General features: G+C 34.8%; 1 protein-coding gene across 1 annotated transcript; it reads left to right on the forward strand.

The window, feature by feature from the left end:
• Positions 1–6,966: 6,966 nt before the first annotated feature.
• Positions 6,967–27,316, forward strand: LOC128548218 (uncharacterized). Its single transcript, XM_053522673.1, has 8 exons — positions 6,967–6,989; positions 9,358–9,495; positions 11,418–11,501; positions 15,261–15,524; positions 17,074–17,199; positions 19,794–19,928; positions 21,923–22,038; positions 27,044–27,316. Exons 2-8 carry the CDS (start codon positions 9,477–9,479, stop codon positions 27,314–27,316), a joined length of 1,017 nt encoding a protein of 338 aa, XP_053378648.1. The 5' UTR covers positions 6,967–6,989; positions 9,358–9,476.
• Positions 27,317–27,792: the final 476 nt, after the last annotated feature.

A 27,792-nucleotide genomic window follows, 5' to 3' on the forward strand; every position in this document is an offset into this window, starting at 1 on the left:
ATAAGGTACCTCAAAATTTAGACCAAACAGTGCACCATAGGCCACCATTTCGTATCTATATTTCAAAATTTTAGGAAGAGATCCCCCTGACCCCATTAAAATGAGGAGGGAAACCCCTTCCATACTTTAAAATTTAGACCAAGAAATGGACCAGAGGTCACCATTTCATATATGTATTTCAAGATTTTCCAGGGCGAGAGTCCCTGATCGCACTAAAATGAGGGGTTCCCCCTAAAGTATCTCACAATTTAGACCAAAACAATGCACCATAGGCCACCATTTCGTATCTACAAATGTATATTCTAAAATTTCCCACGAAGAGAGCCCACTGACTACACTAAAATGAGGGGGAAACCCCCTTCCATACCTTAAAATTTAGACCAAATATGCACCAGAGGCCACCATTTCATACCTGGTTTTCAATTTTTTTCAGGCAGAGTGCCCCCCTGAACCCACTAAAATGAGAGGATTCCCCCTACAGTACCTCAACATTTAGACCAAAAAATGCAATATATGCCATTATTTCGTATCTATATTTCAAAATTTCCTAGGAATAGTGCCCCCTGACCCACTAAAATGAAGGGTTACGCCCCATGCAGTACCTCAAAATAAAAAAAAAAACAATGAATAAAACACCAGAGGCCACCATATACATGTAATTCAAAAATTTCTAGGGGGAGACCCCCTGACCCGACCCCACACCCAACACGGACAGAGCCCCTCACCCCCACCCCTCCATTACCTATCCCCTCTCGGGCTATAAACTAATAAACTACCAGTAAACTGATAAACAGCATGTTGTTGTATGTCTTTACTGATGGTTTTCTGATTTTATTTTAATAAAGCCTCAGTTATCCTTACAAGTTATCAATGTATTTTTTTTTTCTTAAAATGTGAAAGTAACTGAGATAAATAGGGTTAAAAGAACGAATTTTACTGTGATGTAACACAACAATTCTTGGGGGCATGCCCCCGCACCCCCGTAGATTGCCTCGGTTAAAATTTGTGTCTGGCTACGGCACTGATAATTAGTGGGCACGTGTCGCGAACCGCTGATATCTGTCTTGTTCCAATGTTTCTTATAAATATGATGAACTGACCTATATGGTTCGATTTTGAATATTTTGCATTGTGGTGCTACTCAAAAAGTTCAAATCACTGGTTGTAAGTAATCATGATTAAATAACACGAAACAAACTGCGGATCAGAGGTTTTTTTCCTTCGTCATCTTGAAGTACTTTACCCACCGGAGATGTTTCCGGAGATTAAAGTCACTTTATTTAGTTTCAGTTTATATTGTACAGTATCATGTATTTCATTATTTTCCATACATTAGTTTCTGTTTTCGTAATACTTATTTCGCCGCTTGTACATAACGTTAATATCTCATAATAGCTAGATTTTAAACTCTGTAGTATAGTTCTGCATATTGTTTATGCCATTAAGGATTATTTTCTTTAGGTCATAATACGTTATTCTGTTTTTAACTTTCACTTTACTGTCTATGTTACATACGAAAGACCGAATTGTTAAATGTCAAATTGAATGTTAAAGAACGATATTCTTGGTTGGCCTAGATGAATATTCTATCCTTTTAATAAGTTATTATTATACTTACTATCATTATTATAATCATTTATTATTACTAGTAGTAGAAGTAGCGGTAGTAGTAGTAGTTATGGTAGTAGTAGCAGCAGTGGTAGCAGTAATAGTAGTAGTAGTTGTAGTGGTAGCAGCCGGAGTAATACAGTCGTAGTAGCAGTGGAAGTAGTAGTAGTAGTAGTAGTAGTAGTAGCAGTAGCAGTAGCAGTAGCAGTAGCAGTAGCAGTAGCAGTAGCAGTAGCAGTTAGCAGTTAGCAGTTAGCAGTTAGTAGTAGTAGTAGTAGTAGTAGTAGTAGTTGTAGTGGTAGCAGTAGCAGCCGGAGTAATACAGTCGTAGTAGCAGTGGAAGTTGTAGTAGTAGTAGTAGTAGTAGTATAGTAGTAGTAGTAGTAGTAGTAGTATAGTAGTAGTAGTAGTAGTAGTAGTAGTAGTATAGTAGTAGTAGTATAGTAGTAGTAGTATAGTAGTAGTAGTAGTAGTAGTATAGTAGTAGTAGTAGTAGTAGTAGTATAGTAGTAGTAGTAGTAGTAGTAGCAGTAGCAGTATAGTAGTAGTAGTATAGTAGTAGTAGTATAGTAGTAGTAGTAGTAGTAGTAGTAGTAGTAGTAGTATAGTAGTAGTAGTAGTAGTAGTAGTAGTAGTAGCAGTATAGTAGTAGAAGTATAGTAGTAGTAGTAGTATAGTAGTAGTAGTAGTAGTAGTAGTAGCAGTATAGTAGTAGTAGTAGTAGTAGTATAGTAGTAGTAGTAGTAGTAGTAATAGTAGTAGTATAGTAGTAGTAGTAGTAGTAGTAGTAGCAGTATAGTAGTAGTAGTATAGTAGTAGTAGTAGTAGTAGTAGTAGTAGTAGTAGCAGTATAGTAGTAGTAGTATAGTAGTAGTAGTATAGTAGTAGTAGTAGTAGTAGTAGTATAGTAGTAGTAGTAGTAGTAGTAGTAGTAGTAGCAGTATAGTAGTAGTAGTATAGTAGTAGTAGAAGTAGTAGTAGTAGTAGTAGTAGTAGTATAGTAGTAGTAGTAGTAGTAGTAGTATAGTAGTAGTAGTAGTAGTAGTAGTAGTAGCAGTATAGTAGTAGTAGTATAGTAGTAGTAGTATAGTAGTAGTAGTAGTAGTAGTAGTAGTATAGTAGTAGTAGTAGTAGTAGTAGTATAGTAGTAGTAGTAGTAGTAGTAGTAGTAGTAGTAGAAGTAGTAGTATAGTAGTAGTAGTAGTATAGTAGTAGTAGTATAGTAGTAGTAGCAGTATAGTAGTAGTAGTATAGTAGTAGTAGTAGTAGTAGTATAGTAGTAGTAGTAGTAGTAGTAGCAGTATAGTAGTAGTAGTATAGTAGTAGTAGTATAGTAGTAGTAGTAGTAGTAGTAGTAATAGTAGCAGTATAGTAGTAGTAGTATAGTAGTAGTAGTAGTAGTAGTAGTAGTAGTAGTATAGTAGTAGTAGTAGTATAGTAGTAGTAGTAGTAGTAGTAGTAGTAGTAGCAGTATAGTAGTAGTAGTATAGTAGTAGTAGTATAGTAGTAGTAGTAGTAGTAGTAGTATAGTAGTAGTAGTAGTAGTAGTAGTAGCAGTATAGTAGTAGTAGTATAGTAGTAGTAGTATAGTAGTAGTAGTAGTAGTAGTAGTAGTAGCAGTATAGTAGTAGTAGTAGTAGTAGTAGTAGCAGTATAGTAGTAGTAGTAGTAGTAGTAGTAGCAGTATAGTAGTAGTAGCAGTATAGTAGTAGTAGTAGTAGTAGTAGTAGTAGCAGTATAGTAGTAGTAGCAGTATAGTAGTAGTAGTAGTAGTAGTAGTAGTAGTATAGTAGTAGTAGTAGTAGTAGTAGTAGTAGTAGTAGTAGCAGTATAGTAGTAGTAGTAGTAGTAGTAGTAGTAGTAGTAGTAGCAGTATAGTAGTAGTAGTAGTAGTAGTAGTAGTAGTAGCAGCGGTTGTAGAAGTAGATTTAATAGTAGTAGTAGAAGTAGTAGTAGTAGTAGTAGTAGTAGTAGTAGCGGTATTAGAGGTAGATTTAATAGTAGTAGTAGTAGGAGTAGGAGTACATTGTTGTAGCAGTGGCAGTGGTAGTGGTAGTAATAGTAGTGTTAACCATACGTTGCATTTTTATACAAAAGCTAGAGATTATATTTCACGAAAACGTATGTCTCTCACCACCTATTATGTTTAAATTGTAATATGCCGCAAATTATGAGTCTCCAGGGAAAGTCGCTGAACCATAACAATCCTACAATGTATACAGTTAGGCTTGAAAGTGATTACTTCTGTGAAGTTTGGTGTACCTCAAACCAATGGTATAGGTGATGTGGCGGAGATCAAGGAATTTGACAAATCTAAGATTAACACTCCGCTGCAAGTCATTGTATCAAAACATGATGATAATACGCACAGCTAAGCATCGCAAAAAATCACTCGATTTTATATAAAATTGCGTATAGCAAACAGTTTAAATTATGACAAATCAAGGGCCAAAATCTGCTGAAAAACACCGAACTGGAACTTGCCAGTAATATGAGTAATTAGGTTTGGCATTGATAACACCCGAATCGTTGACGCGCTTCCGACGGCGCAGGCATTGCGCAGGATGTTTACAAAAATAACGAACACGGTGAGTAAAATTGAATGTGTTTGGTCATTGTCTTTGTACAATAAAAACTTTTCAGAAATCGGGGAATGCAGCGGGATGTAGTTGTATCTTGCCGAAAAAGTCATGCCCAGTTTGTGAAAAAATATGTAATATGGTTATTTTGCGCGTGTTTTTCATCGCATACAGCAACGTGAAAATTTCAAAAGCAATGAGTATTACGAGTTATTTCACCTCCTGCTAAAAAAGGAATAACGTATAAATTCTGTAATATTTTAAATAAAGACATGATATCTGATTGACTGATTGACTGAAAAATACATGTCAAAGGAAAGGCATATCTACTCGGTCTGCCAACTTTTCAGTCCAGTGCTGCAGGAATCTCGATGGCGCCGCAGGCATCGTGAGGGGCGCAATCATCTTGAATACTATTGTAGTCAGTAGTACGTGTAATTGCGACCTTCTAACATATATAAGTACAAAAATAATAATAACAATGTTGTTCCTCAAGTTATTGTGTAAGACAAATCTTCTCAATCAGAACATTGTAGTATAAATTATCATAGCTATTTCAAGAAGTTTGCAATACTTTTTCTTGCTGTTTTGGGAATGGGCCAGGTCCCTTCCAGTTGGAAAAATCAGGTCATTTTGTATCGATTTGGGATTGTTTTCTCCTAAAATAGCAATATTCAATTACCAAACATTCCCATTTGTAACAATTATTGATGCTTAGTTCAAAGCAAGGTATGAAAACCAGAACGAACTGGAGCACAAAAACTGTCATAACGTTTGTCATTTTTCAACCAATTTTGATGTTTTTGTTTCAGCATCATTTTTTTCTTTACAGTCTGGGCGTACTATTTTGATAAGCGGTGAGCTGAATTTCGCCCCCACCCCCCACCACCCCCTCCCCCATTCGCCCTAAACACACACACACACACACACACACACAAAATGGCGAAAATCACTGCTTTTGGCTTTCCGAAGAAAAGGAACGAAAAAAGTAAAAACATGAAACTTCCCTTAAAACGATAATGTTCCCAAGTTTTGTGTGGGAAAGAAGCAATTAAGTTATCAATAGTTAAATATTTTGTTAAACGTCGCAAGTATTTCATATTTAGTATAGCATTGAACATATACTATAAGTTTTTACCTTTATTAAGTATATATCTATACAAATAAATTATGTAAAAGAATGGGATGTATTTCACAAACTAGAAATGTGTCCATGGGACACAGATGCCCCCACTTCATGACATTAAAATGACAATTTTTCCCAGGTCAGGGGCCATAACTCCTACAATACTGAATGAATCCGGACGCGAAACACCAGGTGCACAACTGCACATGCTGACCAACATTCCTGTAAACTTTGGTGACTCTAGGTCAAATACTGTTGGAGCTACACGCAACACAACATTAAAATGACCGATTTTTAACTAAGTCAGGGGCCATAACTCCTACACGACTGACTGAATCCGGATGCAAAACCCCAGGTGCACAACTGCACATGCTGACCAACATTCCTGTAAACTTTGGTGACTCTAGGTCAAATACTTTTGGAGCTATGCGCGACACAACATTAAAATGACCAATTTTTTACTAAGTCAGGGGCCGTAACTCCTACAAGACTGAATGAATCCGGACGCGAAACCCCAGGTGCACAACTGCACATGCTGATCAACATTCCTGTAAACTTTGGTGACTCTAGGTCAAATACTTTTGGAGCTATGCGCGACACAACATTAAAATGACCAATTTTTTACTACGTCAGGGGCCGTAACTCCTACCGGACTGGATGAATCCGGATGGGAAACCCCAGGTGCACAACTACACATGCTGACCAACATTCCTGTAAAGTTTTGTGACTCTATGTCATATACTTCTGGAGCTAGGCGCGACACAACACTAAAATGACCAATTTTTACAAAGTCAGGGGCTATAACTTCTACATGACTGAATGAATCCGGACGCGAAATCCCAGGTGCACAACTACACATGCTGACCAACATTCCTGTAAAGTTTTGTGACTCTACGTCAAATACTTTTGGAGCTAGGCGCGACACAACATTCTCGGAAGGACGGACGGAAGGACGGACGGACAAGGGCAAATCTATATGCCCCCCCCCCCCTCCCCAAAGTGGGGCATAAAAAAGAAACAAGCAGAAGATATACCGTATTATTACATACTCGTTTCTATTCCCCGTTAAGTTACACTGGTACCGGAAACGTCAATATTTTTCCATACACTGACGCCTGAATTTCATATCGGGTGCGTGACGTAATTCAGTGTGTGTTGTTGCACTATTTTGTTCTATTTAGTTCAGTATTGTCAATCCTATTCAGGCTATTGAACATATTTATGATATTTACATAATATTTATACGTGTAGATGCGTATGTAATAAAAAGGTTATTATCTTTGCATCGAGAAATATGCACTCGTTCTTCTCCTAAAGTCGCGCAATATTTCCGCAGAAGAACTCGTGCATATTTCCCAATACAAAGCTAATAACCTATAAATGTACACTGTTAAAATTTAATCTCGTGCTATGAATTGTGTCCGGACTTCTTTCATTAATATTCGTCACCCGTTTCTGTAATAAATTCAAACATTAAAAACTCTTTTGTAATAAACAAAAAAGACATATAGATTATCCGCTCTAACACAAAATTTCACTTGTTGGAATAAAAAGAATCAGTATAGAAATTGATTTATGTTTTTTTTTTGTGACATGTTTAGTGTTGAACAATTGCGCGGTGAATAAACGTATTTTTGAACACCCCTCGTCATTTGCACCGTGAACCGTGTCGGAAGGTAGGTTGTTGATATATTTTTCAAACATAGATTAGTTTTAAGGTTTAAAGTTTTTAAGGCTTTCAAGATATAACGTTTCCGATCCAGTATTCCTTTGTTCTGTTTTGATATCCAAGAATTTCTTTGTTGGTTTAAATAGTTGTTATTTAATGTATGCATATATAAAACAAGGACATTATTTGGTAGCATGAAGAATGTAAACCGAAAGTGAAATATTATTTTCGATGATGCATCCTTCTATGTTCTAATTTAAACCATGTTATATCTGAATAATGAAATATGATTTTAATTCAGATTGTAGCTCACAGTATATTATAATATAATGACTTTGGGGCATTTTATCTAGCGATTTTCATATAATGCTATAAATAGATTTTTGAGGAGGGGTGACCCTCAAATCGGTTAACCACGAGTTATGTATTGGTCGAGATAAAGATTATTCATCTGTTGTGTAAATATCTTAACTTAAATCAAAAATAAATTAAACAAATGAACTAACTTTAATACATTTTTTTTTTATTTGTTCATCATTAAGAGGTTCAAATTATTGAACTCGTGCTTTCATTTTCAAATCAGAATTATTTTAATAACATGATTTTATGAACAGTTTGTTTAAATCCGGTCATCAGAAGATATTTAATTGTAAAGGTTTGTTAGAAAATTAAAGTTCTCAGAAAAGCAATACTTTCTGATCATGAATATGAATATATTTATACGTGTTTATGATATTTGTGTCAAGTAAGGTAGGCCTAAATCAAAGCAGAGACAGTACTTAGAGCGAGTGAGTGAGTTGGGTTTTACAGCGAATCGACACAAAGTGGTCATATATCGCCGACAGAGGCAGTAGAAGCAATAATACAGTTTCACTGCCCTTTGCATGCAGCAGTATAAGGTGAAGAAGATAGCGACAAACATTTAAAACTAAAACTGAATGATTTGATTAAACGCCTATTTTTATACAATGATATATTCAATGGCGTTGTACATCATGATAATTATAATTATAACAATATTAATCATGTCAGTAATAACAAAATCCCTTTTAAGTGGATACAGTCAAATACAATGCAACAGTCCAACTAGAATCTTTCAATTTCTGGCCTAGAAAGAAGAATCATTTACGTCCACAAATGACAAAAAATGCAGGTAAACAGTATTTCAAACAAGGAAAGTACATAACATAAAGAGTAGGTGTACCCTGTGTGGAAATTCTGAGCAATGCATAAAGTGGTAAAAATTAATAAAAGCATTTAAATGTACACATGGAGATTTCAAATCCTCGTCACTTTCTTGTTCAAATCATATTATGCAAAGTTTTAACTTTGATTTTGTCAGCAAGATTACACTGATGATGTCATACGCTTCAAAATATATAAAAAAAACTGCATTCTTAAAAATACACTGTTTTTTGCGGCTCACTGATTCAGGTAATTGTACGATAGTTGAAATTCTTTTACAAGTTTATTAATTTCTTCAATATCACTGTCTGTTGGACTAAATTGTTTCAAAATGGGTCTTACTCTCTTTTTTATCAGGAAAGTCATTATAAGTAAGTGAGTCAAGGTACAAGTCTTCCGTCAACTGGTCAAGTTAAAACCTATGTTTTAAAGCCTTGTTCAATTTTCTCTTGTGCAGTAGTTTAAGTTCCCCGGGGTGGTTCTGGATTAGCTTTATGAGTTAAATCTTGTTGTAGATTAGTATCACTATCTTATATGATGTCAATTGTGCAACGAAACTTACGGCATGCACTAATCGTGTGCAACCTGATCAAATTGATCTCTGCATTTGTGACCTCACCACATCAATCAGTTCAAAACTACTACATCAGAGAATGTAGAAGATTTTTCTTGAGCACTTCATAATTTAGTATTACATGCTTGACGCCACAAATTTAGAACCAGAATAAATATTTCTCATTTATCCTTTTATTCTTTTTCTTTCTTCATCTGCTTATCTCTTTTTCAACTCACACACTCATTAGCCATGCATGTGCTTGTTTCACTTAGCTTATAAATACAATATTTGCAGGTTCAACTGAGCTATATTTCTTAAAGATAGTATTTCAGACAAGATTATAAACACAGTCTGTCATTGTAGGAGAAGACCACTATACGTTGTTACTTTTGACTCTGATCCTTTTCCTTTTTCTTGCATGCATCTTTTTTCTGCATGTAACATGAATTGTACATAATATTTCAATTATTGTTTGACATAAACTATGTTAACCAGTAGGGGACCAAAAAGCACTTGCATTGGTGCAGGCATATATTTTCCACTACTGCATCAGAGAGTACACTTTACTGAACTTTTTCAGTTACATGTAGTAAGATATCATACAAACGTAACTGTTTTATCTTATATATTACAGGTTTTTCCTAGACTGAACATCCTTGCTCAAAATTGACAACTCTCATATTGAACAGACAGAAAAGAAGAAAGAGGAATGACAAGAAACAGAGGAAGTGAAAGACTAAGAACGGTCTAGATATGCTAAAAAGAACTAAAGGTATACTAAAATCTTAAAACTTTTGCCCATTAAACATTTAACTGTTTTCAGCTGTTGCTATAGTTGCCGTCTATCGTCCATCGTCTTCCATCAACATGAATACCAAAATATAGAAAACCCTTTAAGGTTAAGAAGGTGTAATTCAGCACCAACTAACAAAACACCTATCGTTTTGTCATTGCGTTCAGTCGCGATGTGTATCATAGCTTTTAGTTTTAATTCTTCATAAAATGTAAAAAGAAATCATTGCACAGAGGTAGTTTGGTCAAGAACAAAACGTTAGATCGTAAAAACCAAAATCACAGCACTTTGGAACTCTATTTTTAGAACATTCGAAATTGCCGCCGTTTATAAAAAGCTTTTATAGTAAAAAATCAGAATTAGCTTGAAGTTATGTCAATTTTCACAACAGTCTGTCGATACATCAAAATGCCCTTTTTTCACATTTAAATGTTCCTGTAAATTTAGATGATCCCCGTTATGCGTTATGTCAGCTTGACTTTAATTTCATATTGTTCTAGAGGAAATAAATATTTCTGACCAAATTTTGAATGAGGCATTATGTTTTTCTTTCCGTCTGTCTGTCTGCCGGTCTGTCCTTCTCTCCAGTCTCAAAAAGTATTTGACACAGAGTTGTCGGACCTCTTATTGTTATTAAGAGCGTGGAGTTAGCACCTGGTGTTTTAATTAGGATCTCACACTGCTTGATCAAAGTTATGGCACTTATCTTAGTAAAACTGTGCATACAAAGGGCCTAAGTTATATGATATGTATCGCAAAAAGTAGTTTACCTAGGATTATGAAACATAAAAGGAATATTATTTGGCATGTGAAGTTGTGGCGCAGGGGATTTGTTTGAGATTTTATTCACCCATACCAAGGTTATAGTCCTTGACTTTGTGAAAGGTATGCTTTAAAGAACATAAAAGTTTGTGTTGCATGTATGTTAAAAGGTGTTTGACCCACGGTCATGAAATGCAATATGAATGATATTCAACTTGTAAATTTGTGCACCTGGGTATTGTTTGGGATTTCCGACCGTCAGGCAAGAGTTTAGGGTCATTGATTAAGTCAGGAATATGCATATATGGCGTCTCAAAAACATTTAACTTAAAGTCATTAAACATTGTAGAATATCATATATCATGTGAAATAGTGCAGCTGTCGTTTGGGATTTCAACCAGCCAGACCAGAGTTATGGTCATCGATCAATAATTACATAACACTATATGTCTCAGCTTCTCCTGTAATCTGGGACATGTGCTTTTCTCAGTCAGCGTAAAATATGCACTTACTTAGAAATTTATGATACTTGAATAACTACCAAATACTATTAGCCGAATGGTAGTGGACAGATTTCAGTGGCTCACTTAAGACGATAACCTGTGTAACTAAATTTCTTTTTTCCTACCATATTTTAACTTAATAGGAATGACGCTTTGTTTAAAACTACAACGCTGTAACTGATGACGTATCCGGCAGATGAAATTATTAAATCACTTGTGAAAGCAATTCAATATGTGAGAATATATTGTTACCAATCTTTTCATGCAAAAAAAGAACAACAAAAACTGTGCCATATATATTACAGTTTTTTTTTAAATATTGCAATTGTATTGTAAATGTTTAAGAAATTTGAACTGAAATGCATGAATATGAAGTTGAAGAAAAAGATGTTTTTTTTAAGTTTGTTTCGTGTTTAACCCCGGGTTTTCAAAAGTATTTTAGTTATGGAGTAACATTTTGTAAAATACCAGAGTAAGTGTTGGATTCATATTGAAGGGAGAACACTCTAAAACTCTGCTTTGCAGACTTTTTTTTTCCGACAAAGTTCAAATTTTCTAAATGGACGAAAGACTGTGGTAACTGAGATAATAAAATGTCTCTGTTCAATAACTCAAGGTAGCTTGATTTTTTTTCAGAGATGGCAGAAGGCGAGGAAGTGTTTACGCCGAACCGATTCAATATACTTCACAGAAGAATGAAAATGCAAAGAGAAGGGAAAGGTATCTTAGTTTATGAAAATTAACAATCTGTACAATATTGTTAGGGTCTTACATCTGTGGATGTCTCTAAATTGTTTTTTTTTGTACTTTTAACACCTGTAAATGTAGAGTTCTGCTCAACCCGGGGCTAGAGGGCGTTGACTGTAGCATGCATTTCCACTATCGTCTATTAACAGGCTCAATCAAAACAAGAAAGGATATCCAACAGGGAAAGCCACGTTCCAAAAAGGCAGCCTTCCCAAAGACACACACGAACAACACTCGCACACACACACACACACACACACACACACAATAAACACACAAGGACGAAACAAACAAATACAGGAACACAGTGGGGCACCGCCTTTTAACAGTCAGTGGCAAAACCACCACTGCGGAGTTTAAACCGGTTTATGGTGCACCTAAACTCACTCTTACCCTCACCATGTTCCAAAGTCACAAGACAGTGTAAATAAAAGTTATCCCCGCCAGGTGAAACCTAACATACGTAAAGGCAACAGAAGGCATGAAATTAAAAATCTGTAAAATATTGTTAGGTTCTTACATCTGCGAATATCTCTAATCTTTTTTTTATACTTTTAACATCTGTAAATATCGAGTTCTGCTCAACCCGGGGCTAGAGGGCGTTGACAGTAGCATGCATTCCACTATCGTCTATTAACAAGCACAATTAAAACAAAAAATAATATCCAACAGGGAAATCCACGTTCCAAAAACGCAGCCTCCCCAAAGACACACACGAAATACACTCGCACACTAAACATACACACAAAATAAACACACAAGGACAAAACAAACAAATACAGGAACAATCTGTAAAATATTATAAGGTTCTTACATCTTTGTGAAGTCTGTCAAATGCTATATATTGTATTGGAGGTGCAAGAACACAAACACACTGGCAATATATCCACGAAATCTAGTCTGAGCAGGAAAATCATGCAGTTTCATTTAAGTCCGACCGGGGACTTTTGAGAGACGTGTATTAAAGATAAATGCGAATACGCAGACAAACAAGTAAAAAACAATATGAATCGCATGAAATTGGGGTGGGACACAATAAACCTTACATATTCAAGTGTGACATTTATCTTGGAGTGAAGGACCTGGGGCTTTCGTGCGACATACCGACATGTGACGGAACACAACGCCAAGCCATTTTGAATCCATATTATATACAGCAGATCTATGAACAGGACAAAAACATAACCCATAAACCTTTGAAATCGAATTGTTATTGGCTGGTTTTAACTTACACCAATAGAATATTAAAAATATTGACTGTAATTTAGCGTATTAATTGTTTATTATGCCAGCTACAAATCCTGTTAGTTTTTAGCTGAAGGACTTACTTAAGTAAAATTTTCAAAATAAAAGTTTCGAATGACTGTCAAAAAATCAAATATTCAGCCCAATTGATAGACAGATTTTAAAAGTTCATGACTTTCGCAATCAACAGATAAAGTAACTCAATGGCTCACTAAATTCGTTTGACATATGGCGGGAAATTAACCAATCTTTATGTGAATTCAAATGTGCTTATCAAATACAACATTTTAACAAACTTATATTGTAACTTGGTGGGTTTTTTTTAAGTTTGATGAATAGAAAAGTTGATAATTCTGTTTTTCAAAAGTTCTACCCGGTTAATTACTTTCGTAAAGTACTGTCATACTCAGGACTTTAACATATGGATGTTTCCGTAACATTTCAAGATATATGATTATTAAATATTGATATAGATATTTATGATTTGTAACCAGTTATTGTTTACAGTTTGTGATTTAGCGCTTAACTACGGAACCCTGTTAGTGCCATATGAAATGTCGTCCGTCGCCCCTCAAAGGCTACGCACGTCATTGCGATATGACATCGCGACAATGTGATACGACGCGTGACAGTGCGATACGACACACGACAATGCGATACGATGTGCGGCAATGCGATATGACATTCGTCAAAATGTCGCTTCGCAATGTCGTGCATCGAGTTGGCAATATTGGCACGAAATGTCTCGATGTTGCGTCGCATTTTCGTCCATCGTATCGCATTGTCGCGCATCGTATCGCATTATCGTGATGTCGTATCGCATTGTCGCGATGTCGGATCGCATTGTCAAGCATAGTGTCCTGCTTTTTAAAGACGCGCGACAATGCGATTCGACGCGCGATGCGATACGACGTGCGATAATGCGACACGACACATGACATTCTCAAACGACATTGTCGCGATGTCGTGTCGCATTGTCGTGTGTCGCCTATGCACCTATAGCACGACACGCGACATCGCGATACGACACACGACAATGCGATACGACATCGCGACAATGCGATACGACGCGCGACAATGCGATACGACAAACGACAATGTGATATGACATTCGTCAAAATCTTGCGATGTCGTATCGCATTGTCGTGCGTCAACCGGTGTTCACTTGAATAAATACCGGTGTTCACTTAAATTAAATTGACACATGATTGTTGAGATGCATTATTTCCTCTTCAGGTGAAATACATTACACACATTTACATGATAGTAAATTCAGCAAAATCAGTACAATATGTTTGTATTTACAAACAGAACTGCTGACCCCTTACCTAAATGTGCCATTGATAAACCAGTGCTCATTTGCCTAAAAGGCTTAATGACTGGCCGGTAGGAAATCTGAGTTCACATATCCTAGCATTTAACTCAAGTAGTATAATTCCACTTGATCAATATTAAAGCTGGCCAGAGTTTAGTTTTCTCTTTTTATAAAATTAGGATTTAATCTTAAATTGTCCTATCTGTAAGTCGAAACCAGGTCATTTGGTTTAAACGTACGTTCATTTCCAAACTGTCAAGAACGGATGAGCAACTCAAGGGCATCATGTCCTTCAAGTCTTACTTTTGTAGACATGTCAAAAGCAAGTCTCTGTCCCCTAGCTCAAAAGTTTAAGTCACAATTTTAAATCGAACCATTTATGCCATTTTTCGAGCCCGACCCTCAACCTTTGCACGCATCAAGTAGTGTTCAAACAACTTGCCAAACATACACCTTGTTAAGACTATATGTCATGTGTACCTTTAAGAACCTTTGTTCAAGGGTCGTGATCAAGTATTAAAGTCATTTTTTTTGTCTATTCAGTAACTTTATTTTTATTTTATTATTATTAGGCATCATTTCCCTTACAAGACGTAAAAGTCCTAGCTGAAATGTCAAAGTCATACTTATAAGCCAGTCGATATATTATTACCCAATAGAAACATTCTTTGGTACTCAACATTACTAAGCAGGGTCATTCGTATTCTATGGACTCATTTCTAGACTATCATAACCATGTTAAGTGCATATGAGGACGTAGGATGCATTTCATCCGTGGGTAATTGGCTACAAGGCAGCATCATAATTACTAAAGATAGATAAAATAGTTTTCAATATATGGCTTTTGTTCAGACTGAAATGATGTTATCATACTTTGTGTAAAGCAAGACAATTATTTAGGCATTATTATCAACGATCCGTCAGACAAAGGCCTCTGTTACTGGCATATATTTTATCTATTACCAAACCTCATCAGTTTATCCTCTTATGGACCTTTGTCAGGTGATCAGTTCAGAGCTGTCTGTACCTTTTTTTTGGTGGACATTCAATCGATATAAAAACACATGTCTTTGATGTGATCCAAAACTTGTGAAAATCATATACATGTACCTTCAGTCACTAAATACTATGTAAGAGGTAAACTGTGTCACTTTGATTTGTGAATATTTTAGGTATTCTGCCGAAGGAAATTCTCAATATGGACAAGGAATCAATAGATTTGTACATGAAAGCGCTACAGGAAGGCAAGGTTTCTGTTAAAAATATCCGCGTAATGGTAGTTGGTCATTATGGAGTTGGGAAAACAACGTTGACGAAACGTCTTTTAGGGGAGCCAGTTAAAATCACAGAACGAGCCAGTACAGATGGTATAGACGTTCATGTTGATAGGTGTAAGATCTCTCTCAAAGATGGGACGTGGATTTTGCAAAAACCTGGTGAGTGATGTATATTTGATTCAAAAGTATTTCATATTTTCAAGATAGAACATCAGGATGAATATTTCGTCGCACCTGGCACCCCGACCGAATTCATTTGCCATGCATGGAAGGATTTTGAAATGACTTGGTACAAATGTTACCTATAATAAAATGACGGCGGGCAGTTAACCTAATCAGTGTTCCTGGATTCTGTACCAGTACAAGCTTGTTCTCCGCAAGTAACTGCCAACTTCCCCTCATGTACCAGAGGTGAAGAACTAATGATTTCAGACACAATATCGTTTATCAAATAGTCACATTAAAAAAAATACGCTCCGCTCGGGGATCGAACTCACGACCCCGCGATCCGTAGACCAACACTACCTACTGAGCTAAGTGAACGGACTCATCTACCACTTGGGTCCAGACTGTTCAAAAACCTGTTGTGTCCAGATTGTTCCAAAACATGGTTGTCAAGCTACATTTAGAGAAAGCTGAACCACGTCTCCTCCTTTTACCATCTCTTAAATAATGAACTAATTTCATGAACTGTTTCTTGGAAATATCAACAAAACACAGTTTTTCTATATGACAAAATTATGGCCGCAAGAGCTAGAAATGAAATATATTGGATTTGTGTGTTCTTTTATTCTGATAAAAAGCCTTTTTTATTTCAAAATGATTTCTAAGGGATCCCTGACAAGATTTTAAAATTTGATTTATTCATCAGAAAGATAAGGTACAAGGCCTTGAAAAGAAAAATATTTTCATACTGTCCTGTCTTAAACTGCCAGTCTGGTTTAGAAGAAAAAAATCACACACTGTTCCATTGTTAACTCTGTACCACGTCTGTACAAACTGGTCAAGTTTGTCAAAACACGTTATTGTGGAAGCATTTAAAATTCTCCGGTCATAAACCACTTTTCTAATTATAAACTCATTTCATAAATATTTTCAATGCGTTACCAAGCAAGCTGTGAAATTGAGCAATCTAAGTCTATGGCCCTATTGGTACATTTTTGTTTTTGTGTGTGCCTGCTAGGCCGCTGTGTGCATTTGTGCATGTGGTCGGACTGCGTTATTTGTGTGCGGCTTTTACAGGCGTAGACTTTAGTCCTTGTAGCTTTTGTTCCTATTTCATACGGCATAAACCGTATGCGGGACATAGTTAAAGAAGTTTTAAAATATCTTAATACTTAGATCCATAGAAGTTTTAAAATATGCTAATACATAGACCAACTTACAGTTCTACTCTTTAGGCAACGACGATCACCATATGCTCCACAGACATAAAATGTCTTTTTTGCATTGTTTTCTATGTACTGGCACAAAGACCTTTATATTTTGTCAGTGGTGTTAGGAAAGATAACAGAATTTGTCATCCGTTACATAACTGTACTTCCCGATATCTTGTTTCTTATATTTCAATGCAGTCGTAGTAAAGATACTAGGATTTGTCATCCAGTACTTAGTTAAACGATAAGTACAAAGTCAACCATCTTTGGTTATATCGGTGCTTAAGACATGATGATGATGTAATTATCTAATTATCCTGTACTTTAACCAGACAAAGCACGGAAGGCGATTTTCCATCAGCTGGCAAAGTTATTTAAAAAGGATGATCAAGAAGTAACTCAACTACAACCTCCAAAGGAGACGAACTCAATGTTAGATATCGGGGACACAATTCTCGGTAATGATCTCGTTTGTATATTTTATCTTACCTGAGCATTTTGCTGAAAAAATAATAGATGACTTTTATGATCACCCTTGTGTCTGTTACCAATAGCGTCATCATTTAAACAACTACTGGTTAGACTTACACAAAACTTTGTCTGTAGCACACGGGCAGGGTTTTGTCTTATTTTTTCACATATTTTTGCTTGATTGATTTTTGGACATGGTCCTAGAAAAATCCACTCTTAGAACTGTTCAAATGATTCAGCTTGACTGATGTTAGAGGCCGCAATACTAAGAATAGAACAAAAACCTTAAAATGACTCCTCATTAGCAATTTGAAGGATCATCATCAGATTGTATATGTAGCATCCTTGTAAGGTCTTATATCAACAGTGTTCAATGGTTCAAATGGTTCCGTTTGACTGATATTGAAGGCCTCTAGAAGTATAAATGTACATTAGAAACAAGGACAGCACCGCCTACGGTTTCCATCGCTCGTCTGCAAGTGCTGGTCAGTATGTGAGAAATGTGTAATATATGTTCTGGAGAAAAGGGTTGACCTAATCAAAATTAACCAAGAAACTCAAATTTCGTGTGCAGGATTGAAAGAAGTACTTTTCCAACAATTTAGTTATGCACAGAGTTGATTCATCGGGTTTAAGCATAGTAGGGAATTTTAAAAAAGTAAAGTTGAATTCAAAAGAAATGATAAAACATAATGTTGGTTTAACTATGTTGAATTCCTCTGTTGAGGATGGTTGTGGTAAACGTTTCCTTAACATTGCCAATTTCTTAATGTCTTAAATAGAAACCGTCAATTGCATTTATTGCTTACCTATGCTGTCTAAAAATGTTTCATCTGATGATAAAGTTTTTTTCTGATTTCCATTTTAATCTTTCATCTGTGTTGATGGGTCTGAGGCATACTAGGGGTTATTTCAAGGTTAGAGAGTTAGGCAAAGTGTAAGGTCATGTTTTAACATTAATTATCATGATTATTGCAAAATGGTGTATTTTTCGATGTAATGATGATAATATCTTGATGGCTTATGTATCTTATATGTTGAGAAAGAATACAAAATGTACTATGTAATAGTATACTCATTTATGTTAGATTTAAAGGAATTGAAAATGACTTTATGGATTTTTATGATACAGTTTAGCGAATTATTGTCAATATGTGCCGCTTATTATGCGTACCAGGTATTATTATTACCACGTTTGGTCGAAGTGAACCATTAATTATGTGTACAAGTTATTATAATGTACGATATATGTAGAGTATATAGGGAAATCAATTTGAGGTATAGAATGATGTTAATCACATTACAACGATCAATTGCATTAATACTTTACTAAACAGACAGATAATTTATAGTCTGATGTATAAATTAAAGAAAATGTGTTACAAACAAACAATTTTTCAACCATGTCCAACTATCATGCTAGTTGTGCATATCTCTGTCACGTTCTGCTTCACTGCAAAAAATGGTCACCAGAGCTATAAAAATAGAAACTTTTTGTCGAGCTTTCACAGGTCAAACTGCTGTATAGATTTCGACGAAACTTCACAGGAGTGATCACTATCAAGCCTTGTTGTACATATTGCAAACACGTTCCGCATAAAATGGCCACCCAGGTCGTGTCAGTGAGTTCGGTAAAGCACAAGACTGTGAAGTTGGATCTCCGGGAGAGTCGTGTATAACAATTTGATAACCAGTCACTTTGAAAATCAATTATGGATTCTTATCTCATCTATGGATTTTAACACAGACACTTGGAGGTTAAGCTCCACTCTCCCGTCCGCCCACTGCCAAAACTAGCCAATATTATTAGTCTTTTTCAATACACTGAGAATATGTCTCAAACACTGAATATGTTTTGTAACAAAATTAATGTTTTGAAATTACCATTGAGTACCAATGAAATAACAAGAGATAATTTAGTCCGAGCGTTTCAATTCAAATTGCTTGTCCAAGGAATACGAATATAGATCCGTGCTTTGTTGGTGTAGCGCGGTCAAATTGACAAACAGAGAGCTGGGATACAGACAATATCATCAATTGTTGTAATAAAAAATACGAAATTACGAAGTCATCTGTCGCGATAGCCGAGAAGTCTCGTGCTTAATTGCACAATAATAAAATTTCATAAATTGTTTAAAGTCTCCTACAACATTCTTTTTGATACAAAATCACGTTCTGTTCACATTTCACTGTAATCTGATGTTATGACCTGTAAGCTCCTCTCCGGGAATATAATTTTCTAACAACTAAGATATGAAACTTGCAAGTGTACGTTCTTGACATTCTGTGAAAAATTAACTTCTCAAATAGAAAAATTACTAACATAGTAATATCTATAGACTTGTGCATGTTTTATGCTTTGTTCATTCCGTAGCTTTAACAGAACTAAAACTAAAGTTTTCAGATATTTATTTCTTTTATATAGAAACATATACCAGTGTCATCTTCTGGATTTATATCCAAGCATGGGCTTAAATCGCAAATTCCTCAAAATTCCTTTGGAGAGATGCAGTTTTACCATTTGCTCTAAATTTGCAGAAAATGAAAGAAAAGTCATGTTTTGAAAATGTTACTTTTTCAGAATCTGCAAAACCTCAGGAAGAAACAAGATCACAGACAGATTCAAGTATGGATGTTGATAAGTCTCAGGAACAGAAAACAACTGTTGAATATCCAGAAGACGGAGGAAAAACAGAAACAAAGCATTCTGAAACAGGTAGGACATACAGCTTATTTGGCACTACATGTTGCAATGTTAGTATGTACTCGTAATAAAAGTTATTATTAATTTCTTATGCATACTTAATTTTCAGTATTGAATAAAGAGTGAAAACCCGAAGCGAAGTGCAAGTAATTTGTAGAAAAGAAGCAATTGAAAATGTACCTGTTTTAAAGTAGAAGCTTGATAAAATGTCTTTAAGGTCCTTGCAAAATAAAAGATCACAGTTGCTATCCAAAGGACTAGAGATAGGACTAGCAAATGTTAAAATATTATTCCAGTAAATATTTATTTACATTGCGCCTTTACGACATTATTAAAATGCAAAAAAAATGATAAGTATCTACTTCTTGACATTCTTACGAATATAAAATTTTGAACTGAAAATATGCTGTTTAGTGTCACTGGAACCTATACCTGTAGATAATAACTCTAAAAATTGACACAGATTTTGGCATATCTACACTTGTCAAATGTTGATAATACACAGATATATCGGGGAAATGAAAATAATACCTGACATTCATATAATCATTAATTTTTAAAATGTTATATTTTCAAGTTTATACTTACCACTTATGTAGTAGATTAGATTTAAACGTTATAGATGTTACTTAAAGGTCTTTACATGGTGTTGAATTTGAAATGTTAACATACATTTTCCTTATATAGCAATAGCCAAACAATTCCAGATGAAATCACGTTTAAACTAAACGAATGTTTCAAGGTGTGTACGTAGATTATTTAAAGAGTGTATAATGAAACGATTTGAATATTTCAAATCAGTGCATTGATTGTTGGTTCTTACAATTTGAAACACCAAAAGCAAGTAATGCGAACACCTTGTGGATATCATAAAGTTATAAAAGGACAAGGAAGGAATCAATACAGCTTCTGTTTTGAACTGCATTAGATGTGTTAAAGTAGTGCAAGATATTCAAATGGCAATAATTCACATAATTTATCTGATATTATCCATTGATCGGTGCAATTGGTTTATATCACGACTGTATCAGTCGCAAACAAGTTGCACATTGGGACAGGAAAGTCTGAGTCAAAATGGAAAATTGATATCAATTTCAATACTAATAAATAATTTTATCTTCGGTTTAATAAAAAAAAATAAAAAAAAACAAACATGCAAAAAACTGAGAATGAATGTATACATACATCATCTTGAGAGTAGGTTCAAAATGACGACACTGTGAATTTATATGAGACATTTCTTCAAGATCAATGCCAAACATCTTATATACACAATTTTCTTGTTTATCGTTTTCAGGATAATTATTTTTCAAACAAAATGCAGTTGGTACAATTACCGGTACAGTGTATCATTAAGTCAGTGATTAATTTGGAGACTTGGGGCCTTCATTGCGCTCTTGTTAAACATAGATAATGTTCTAATCGCTTTTCAGGTTTTCAATATGCAAAAGACTTATTCATATTTTTGCCTTAAAGGGCATCTCTTGGTTTCTGATAAAACTGTACTGTTTTCAGTGATAGATATAGTTTTGCCTTGGTGATATCTGTAGAATGCATAAAGCGGACCCTAGTAAAGACAGGTATAAATGAAACGAAAAATTATTGATTGATCTCGTTTAAAGATCAAGGTATTTCGGAAATATTTAACTCTGTCATTTATTTTGAATAATTGTATGCACTTTGCACTTAATCTGTCTTTATAATAACTTTCAGTACAAATAAGTCAGCATATAAGAAAACATTTGAAGAAATTAATGTTTTCTTATGACACCAACAAGTTTAGCTATACGTTTAGAGTTAAAAGTAAATTTTCGAGGCGACTTGCAAGTAAGATCATAACAGAACGAAAATATATGAAGCACGTGATTTGATAAGGTCTTTTTATATCATACTTTAACATGAATTAATTTTTAAAAAAATCCATTCTTTGAAACTCGGTAAAGCTTCATTAAGAACCGAATTAATTCCTGCCTTAACGATTATGTGAAATATCTAGCAATTTTCAGTTATGAAAGAATCAGCGGAGATTATTTATTCTCGTCACCAATCCACCGATGACATTGAGGAACCAGCGGTTGAATCTGCGGATGAAGACTATACACAGAGCTTGCGGCATTTGAAGGTAAATATTTATATTTGACGTTTTCATATAACTTGAAACTAACTGGAACATATTTAGGATTGTTTGAAATATTCTTGATTTTTCCACAAATGCATATAAGAAAATTCAGATCTAATTCAGGCTTCCTGAAAAAAGAGTGTACTTAATATTTTAATAAATTGTTTAGTCTGTGTTAATGGAATCAAATTTATTTAATTTCACCATAAGTCACGTGATAACATGAGTAAATTGATCACAGGTTTTCAAATATCTCGATGATATTTAGGACTTAAAGGGTTTTATCGGTTCACCTGAACATGAAATGCGTGGCTGAGCTATTCTGCGTTCGTTCATCCCTCCACACCGTCTTTAAACAATATGTTTTCTAACTATATTTGGTTGACGTTAATTACACTTGGCCTTGATATTCCTAAGACCTCTTCCAAACTTGTTCAAACGGTTCCGCTTAGTTACATATAAGGATCGCCAAAGCTAAAAAAGAAAAATCTTCAAACCAAATCTTCTCTAAATCCACTTGTCAGATTTTGAAATTATTTCACAAATTCACAAATTGTCCATTTATATCCCTCTATCAACATTACTTACATTATCCTGATTCGTGAAAAAACATTGCCAGCAGGGACCTTGCTTACTTGTCCCTATATGTATATATTGGAAGCTTCAAAAATCTTCTTGTTTGAAACAGCTTGCCAGTTTTAAAGATTATTTCACACAAATGGTTCTGTTCTGAGACTCTACAAAGATTGTTTTGATTGATAAATAACAATGACACCAGGGGATTTCGTCCCTTTTCCCCTATATGTATATATTGGAAAATTTAAACATAATTTTTGTCATAAACAACAAGCCCAATTTTAAATCAACTTTACACAGATAGACCTTTTGCGACCCTTTGAGTTTTTGTGCATATGAAATTATGTAGTGGTCCCCTACCAAGAAAATTGGCCCAAACACTGGAGTCTCCCGATTAACATTGACTCATATAAAACACTTCCTTGAATTTCAAAGCTGCAAGTCTCATTGCTTAGACATTTATAATGTAGGGCATATATTTTACAAAGTCTATGAGGCTCGGAACTTAGATATTTGTCATTATATCTTATACCCCATTGAGGCATTTGGGTAATATATATAAGTAGAACTAAATTGGACGTCTTGGAATAGTTCTAACTTTGACAGATATATGCAAATATATATAAAAAATATATAAAAAAACTTGTGATACATAAAGCCTGATAGTAACTTTCTGTGAAATAACGAGAAAGGTTTTGTATAAATGTATATGTAATATCAAATATACCTATCAAAATTGATAACAAAATTCAAAATATAAGGATATCTAGCCTATGTCCCAAAACAGGTACCTCTCGTGATTTTGATGCCACTTCCTATGTTTACTTCAGTATAAGCTCTTGTCATATTTTGTCGTTTCCGATATAGTGGGTTATAAGCTGAACGTACCTTGAGAAGTATGTTTGTGTTTTTACTGAGATTCGCACCCTAACTCTAGCTGGGACAGCGTCTAAAAATGAAATAGGTGTGGAGTAACGTAACGTTTGTTTTACCCCCTCATCCCACTCGTCTAAGAAAGGTTGTGTGTAAAACACGTAACTGCGACAACCGTTTGTCATTTAACAGCTGGCACCTCCACAATTACTTCAGTACTAACTAAAATATACTAAACTACTTTTGAAACGCAATTTCTTTTTTACGTTCCGCTTAAGATTATTGTGAATATTTGAAGCAATATGAATATAAACTTGATAGTAAAATAGAAAATATATTTCTCTATTAGCTGTTGGCTTAAATGCATTTTGTCTTTAAAAGACTTTGAAACGTATGATGTTGACAGTCTTTTACCATTGGTGATCTGACGACACAAAGGAAACTCTGCAATGCAACATTCTTAAGGGTTAGTTTCAAGAATAACATACATGTAAACTGTTTCGATGTTAAAATATTCAAAAGGCAATGAAGACTATAATCATAATCAGTTTGACGAAAAATATTTTGATATTAAATTGATCAGCATATTAGACGAGAGTCCTTATTTAAACATTGATTTTTCATTTTGTGGCTCCCATATTTGGAATGTATGTCACGAAAAGCGTACAGGTCTGTGACAGGCAATGAAGGATTTAACAAACTTGCGAAGGATGCTGAACAGGAGATTATATAACAATACTGTCTTTGTTGTAGACCTTAGGCAAACCCATAGTCTGATGGGATGTCATGAATGTTTGAGAAAAATACATTGCCTTTGTAGTGTGAGCAGGTATTTTATTGTTGTACTTAGTGGCCTTATAATTGGCTGATCATGACCAATATGCGAAATTGTCCTCTTAGTTTCGATATATAGTTTTATATATGGAATGGAATGAAATGTATTGCATACACAAGTTTGTGATTAAATCCAGACTTACGTAGTGGTTCATCAGAATGATCGAGTTTCAAACTTAGCTAAGATGATATTAAGATGTTATCAAGACCATTATTCTAATAAATGTCTAATCAGGCCTCTACGGGCTCTATATGAACTGTAATATAGTTAATTGATGAGGAAGAACTTAGATGCACAGTGTGATAGAAACACAAAAAACATCATTTTATTCCGACTAGGGGCGTGAAACTCACAGTTCAAAAGGAATACGAAAGTTATATACCAAGGATTATATGTTGACGACTTCGTTGATGTATTTACTTGGGAGTATTGTTGTTGTTGTTTTCCTCACCTCCTCCTTAAGATAACAGCTTATGAATATCCAACAATACATATTGACTGAACAGGTTACTACTATAAAACACCTTTACGATGACGTACAGTCATAGTCTGATCAACTGGCATTTTGGAAGAAAAAACAGTCTGTCGTGTGCAATCAGTAGCCTCTCAATTGCTCTGATATTGCTAAAAGTCAACCTGTAAGAAATCTACATGGAAATAATAGAGCAAGGATACTTTAAAATGCAAGTCGCCTTGGTTCAAAACCCACTTTTTGCCGCCTTATTAATCGGTGACATTTGTAAAACAATTGACCATGATTATGCATATCAAGCATTAAAGATATAATAAAGTGCTATGAAATAAGTTTTGTGTTGATTACCAAATGGAGAATGAGCACAGCCTACATTTAGATGAAGGAGCCTTGTGCCTTCAAGGAGTTGCTCAAATGCTTATACAGAAGTAGTAGTATAAAACAATTCATGCATGTACAAAGCAGTATCAAGTGGGAATAAAAGGCCTATACCTTTATCATTATAAAATAAATGTGGCAATTAACAATGCCTGCAATATAATAAATCAATTTTTAGAAATAAATTGAAAATAAAATAATTACACAACAAATTGTTTACCTTCTTTCCGGCGTATTCATCAAACTGAAAATGAAAGTAATTTCCGTGAAGTCCTACACAGTTGGCTTTTTTTCTGCTGTTTGATTTCTTGAGATGCAATTTAATTTGTATATAAGAATGAGACTTTACAAATAAAGTGGCTTTGAAACAAACATTCTTAAGTTACCATCAAGTTATAATTGTTCAGTACTCGTATTGATAATTGCACTAGTTTATGCATATTTCAATTAACAGTGCATAATTCAATTATAGCAATATTCATGTCAGCCTACCAGTTTGATCATAACTGAACCAGACAACAAACAGTCATCTGAAAAGCAATGAGATATTCATTTAAAAAAATGACACATTCACCTTTGAAATAAAATGTCTAAACGGACCTTACGAATTAAAACTTCGTGTTAAAAACTGCTGTTCTGAGACCAGAAGGTACATGTATTTAAGAACTACGAGGAAATCTTCTTCCAAGAACAGGCCCAGTTGCAAATTTTAATTTGGTATCAATGCCTGGACATGTCCGCTAGGGGATGGTGCTTTCTTAGCCTGTTTTTCAAAGTAGATAACCTGGTTATATTTGGATTGTATTAGGGACCACTGCAACTAAGACTGAAGAAAGATTTCCGTTAAATAAGTCTAATGAGGAAGAAGACAGTGCGATTTGACTTTAAATGTAGATAGCTTAACAAGAGAAAGTTTTGGGATCATTTGTATTGCCACTAGGATCAAGGTCGCTGTTACTGAAAAAAGAAAGGATAAGGTTTGAAAAAAATACTGATTTTCGTACAACATTCACGTCTCCTAATTATATATTTTTCTAATACGTTTATCTCTGTTAAAATACTCTTACGCTGCAATAACGTCACGATAACGTGCGGTGACGTCAAAGTTTTTGTTGCGACCAAGAAAGAGCTCTTCTATATTTAACCTACTGTTTTAGATTAAGGGCATATTAGAATCGAAATAATTTATAGCACAACCGTGTTTTAACACTATTTATACACTCGGGTGGTAATACGTCGTACAAATAATTTCACTCGGGCTGCGTCCTTGTGAAATTATGACGCCCGACGTATAACCCCCTATCATGCATAAATAGTGTTAAAGCACTCTTTTTCTATACATTATTTCTTAGTAAAGGCAACTTTAAAAGAAAATGAATCCCGTTGAAGGCATTTGGCAATGTATTGGAGATGTTAACAATCACGGTCTTCATAAGATCATCCTTTATTTTGTTCCCTTTTTACGTTAGATTAAATGTTGAAAATGTTCTCTTTTTGTACTCAGCTATCGTTTGAAGTAGTCTTACTCTAAATTATTGAAAAAAAGTTGTAACTTGAGATTACGTAAATTATTCAACCCTTATGAATTATTTACAAGCTTGGCAACCATGTTTGAGATGTAACATCAAGTTGAGCTGGAGGATGCCCATGGCCCTCTTGTTCATTGAGTTAGTCGGAAACGAAAGGGCGCCGGTTGTGCATAGGTAAACTTTTAATTACTGCATGAAACATCGACTTAACTTATACAGTGTAATGTATATAGAGTTTGTATTATGCATTATATCTTTTTATTTGCATTATTTCTGTTATTTCTTTTGTCCAACCAGAATCAATACGTTGCGATGTTGTAATTTGCTTTTTTCCTCACAAATTAGAAATTCATAGAAAACGTACAAGTTGACAAAGAACATATGGGAACATCCGACCTGTCGTTGTGGGACTTTGCCGGACAGAATGTGTTTTATGCAACTCATCAGGTTTTTTTCTCTCGTCGAGCAGTCTACCTGCTCGTCACAAATATTTCCAAGCACATTGATGATACGGTAGACGACGATCCTTGGCATACTGACTGCAGAGGAGAGGCAAAGTGCAGAATTGCAGGTAAGCATAATAATTATATACTAGGTAGTATGTGTGAAGTGAAATGAAGACACTTTAAGAAGCACTGCGAAAAAAGGGTCAATATACGGGAGTGTACGGTCCCGTATATTTCGAAAATACGGGAGTTTTCGGGATGTATTATTACAAATATACGGACCTAATATACGATCCCGTATTCGGAACATCTAGTATACGGGAAGTCCGTATATTTGTCATGCTTTATACGGGATCCCTTTATACCCCGAATATACATAAATGTATATTTTCCCGTATATATGCAATATACGAACTTTAAAAAAATCCCTAGAAATGTGTTTATTCGTGTCCTGCTTTAACATAAGTTTCATTTTCATGTATTCGAAGGGTTTTGAGACTTTTTTCCGTATACTTTCCGTATTTTAGAATATACGGAACACGTATACGAGCCTGTATTTTTCCGAATAAACGTAGTATACGGATCCGTATTTTTGTCATATACAACTGTGATTGCATCTAATATACGGGGCATTTAAACGGACTTGTA

The sequence above is a fragment of the Mercenaria mercenaria genome, chromosome 14 (genome assembly GCF_021730395.1).
Source record: "Mercenaria mercenaria strain notata chromosome 14, MADL_Memer_1, whole genome shotgun sequence".
Taxonomy (NCBI): Eukaryota; Metazoa; Mollusca; class Bivalvia; order Venerida; family Veneridae; genus Mercenaria; species Mercenaria mercenaria.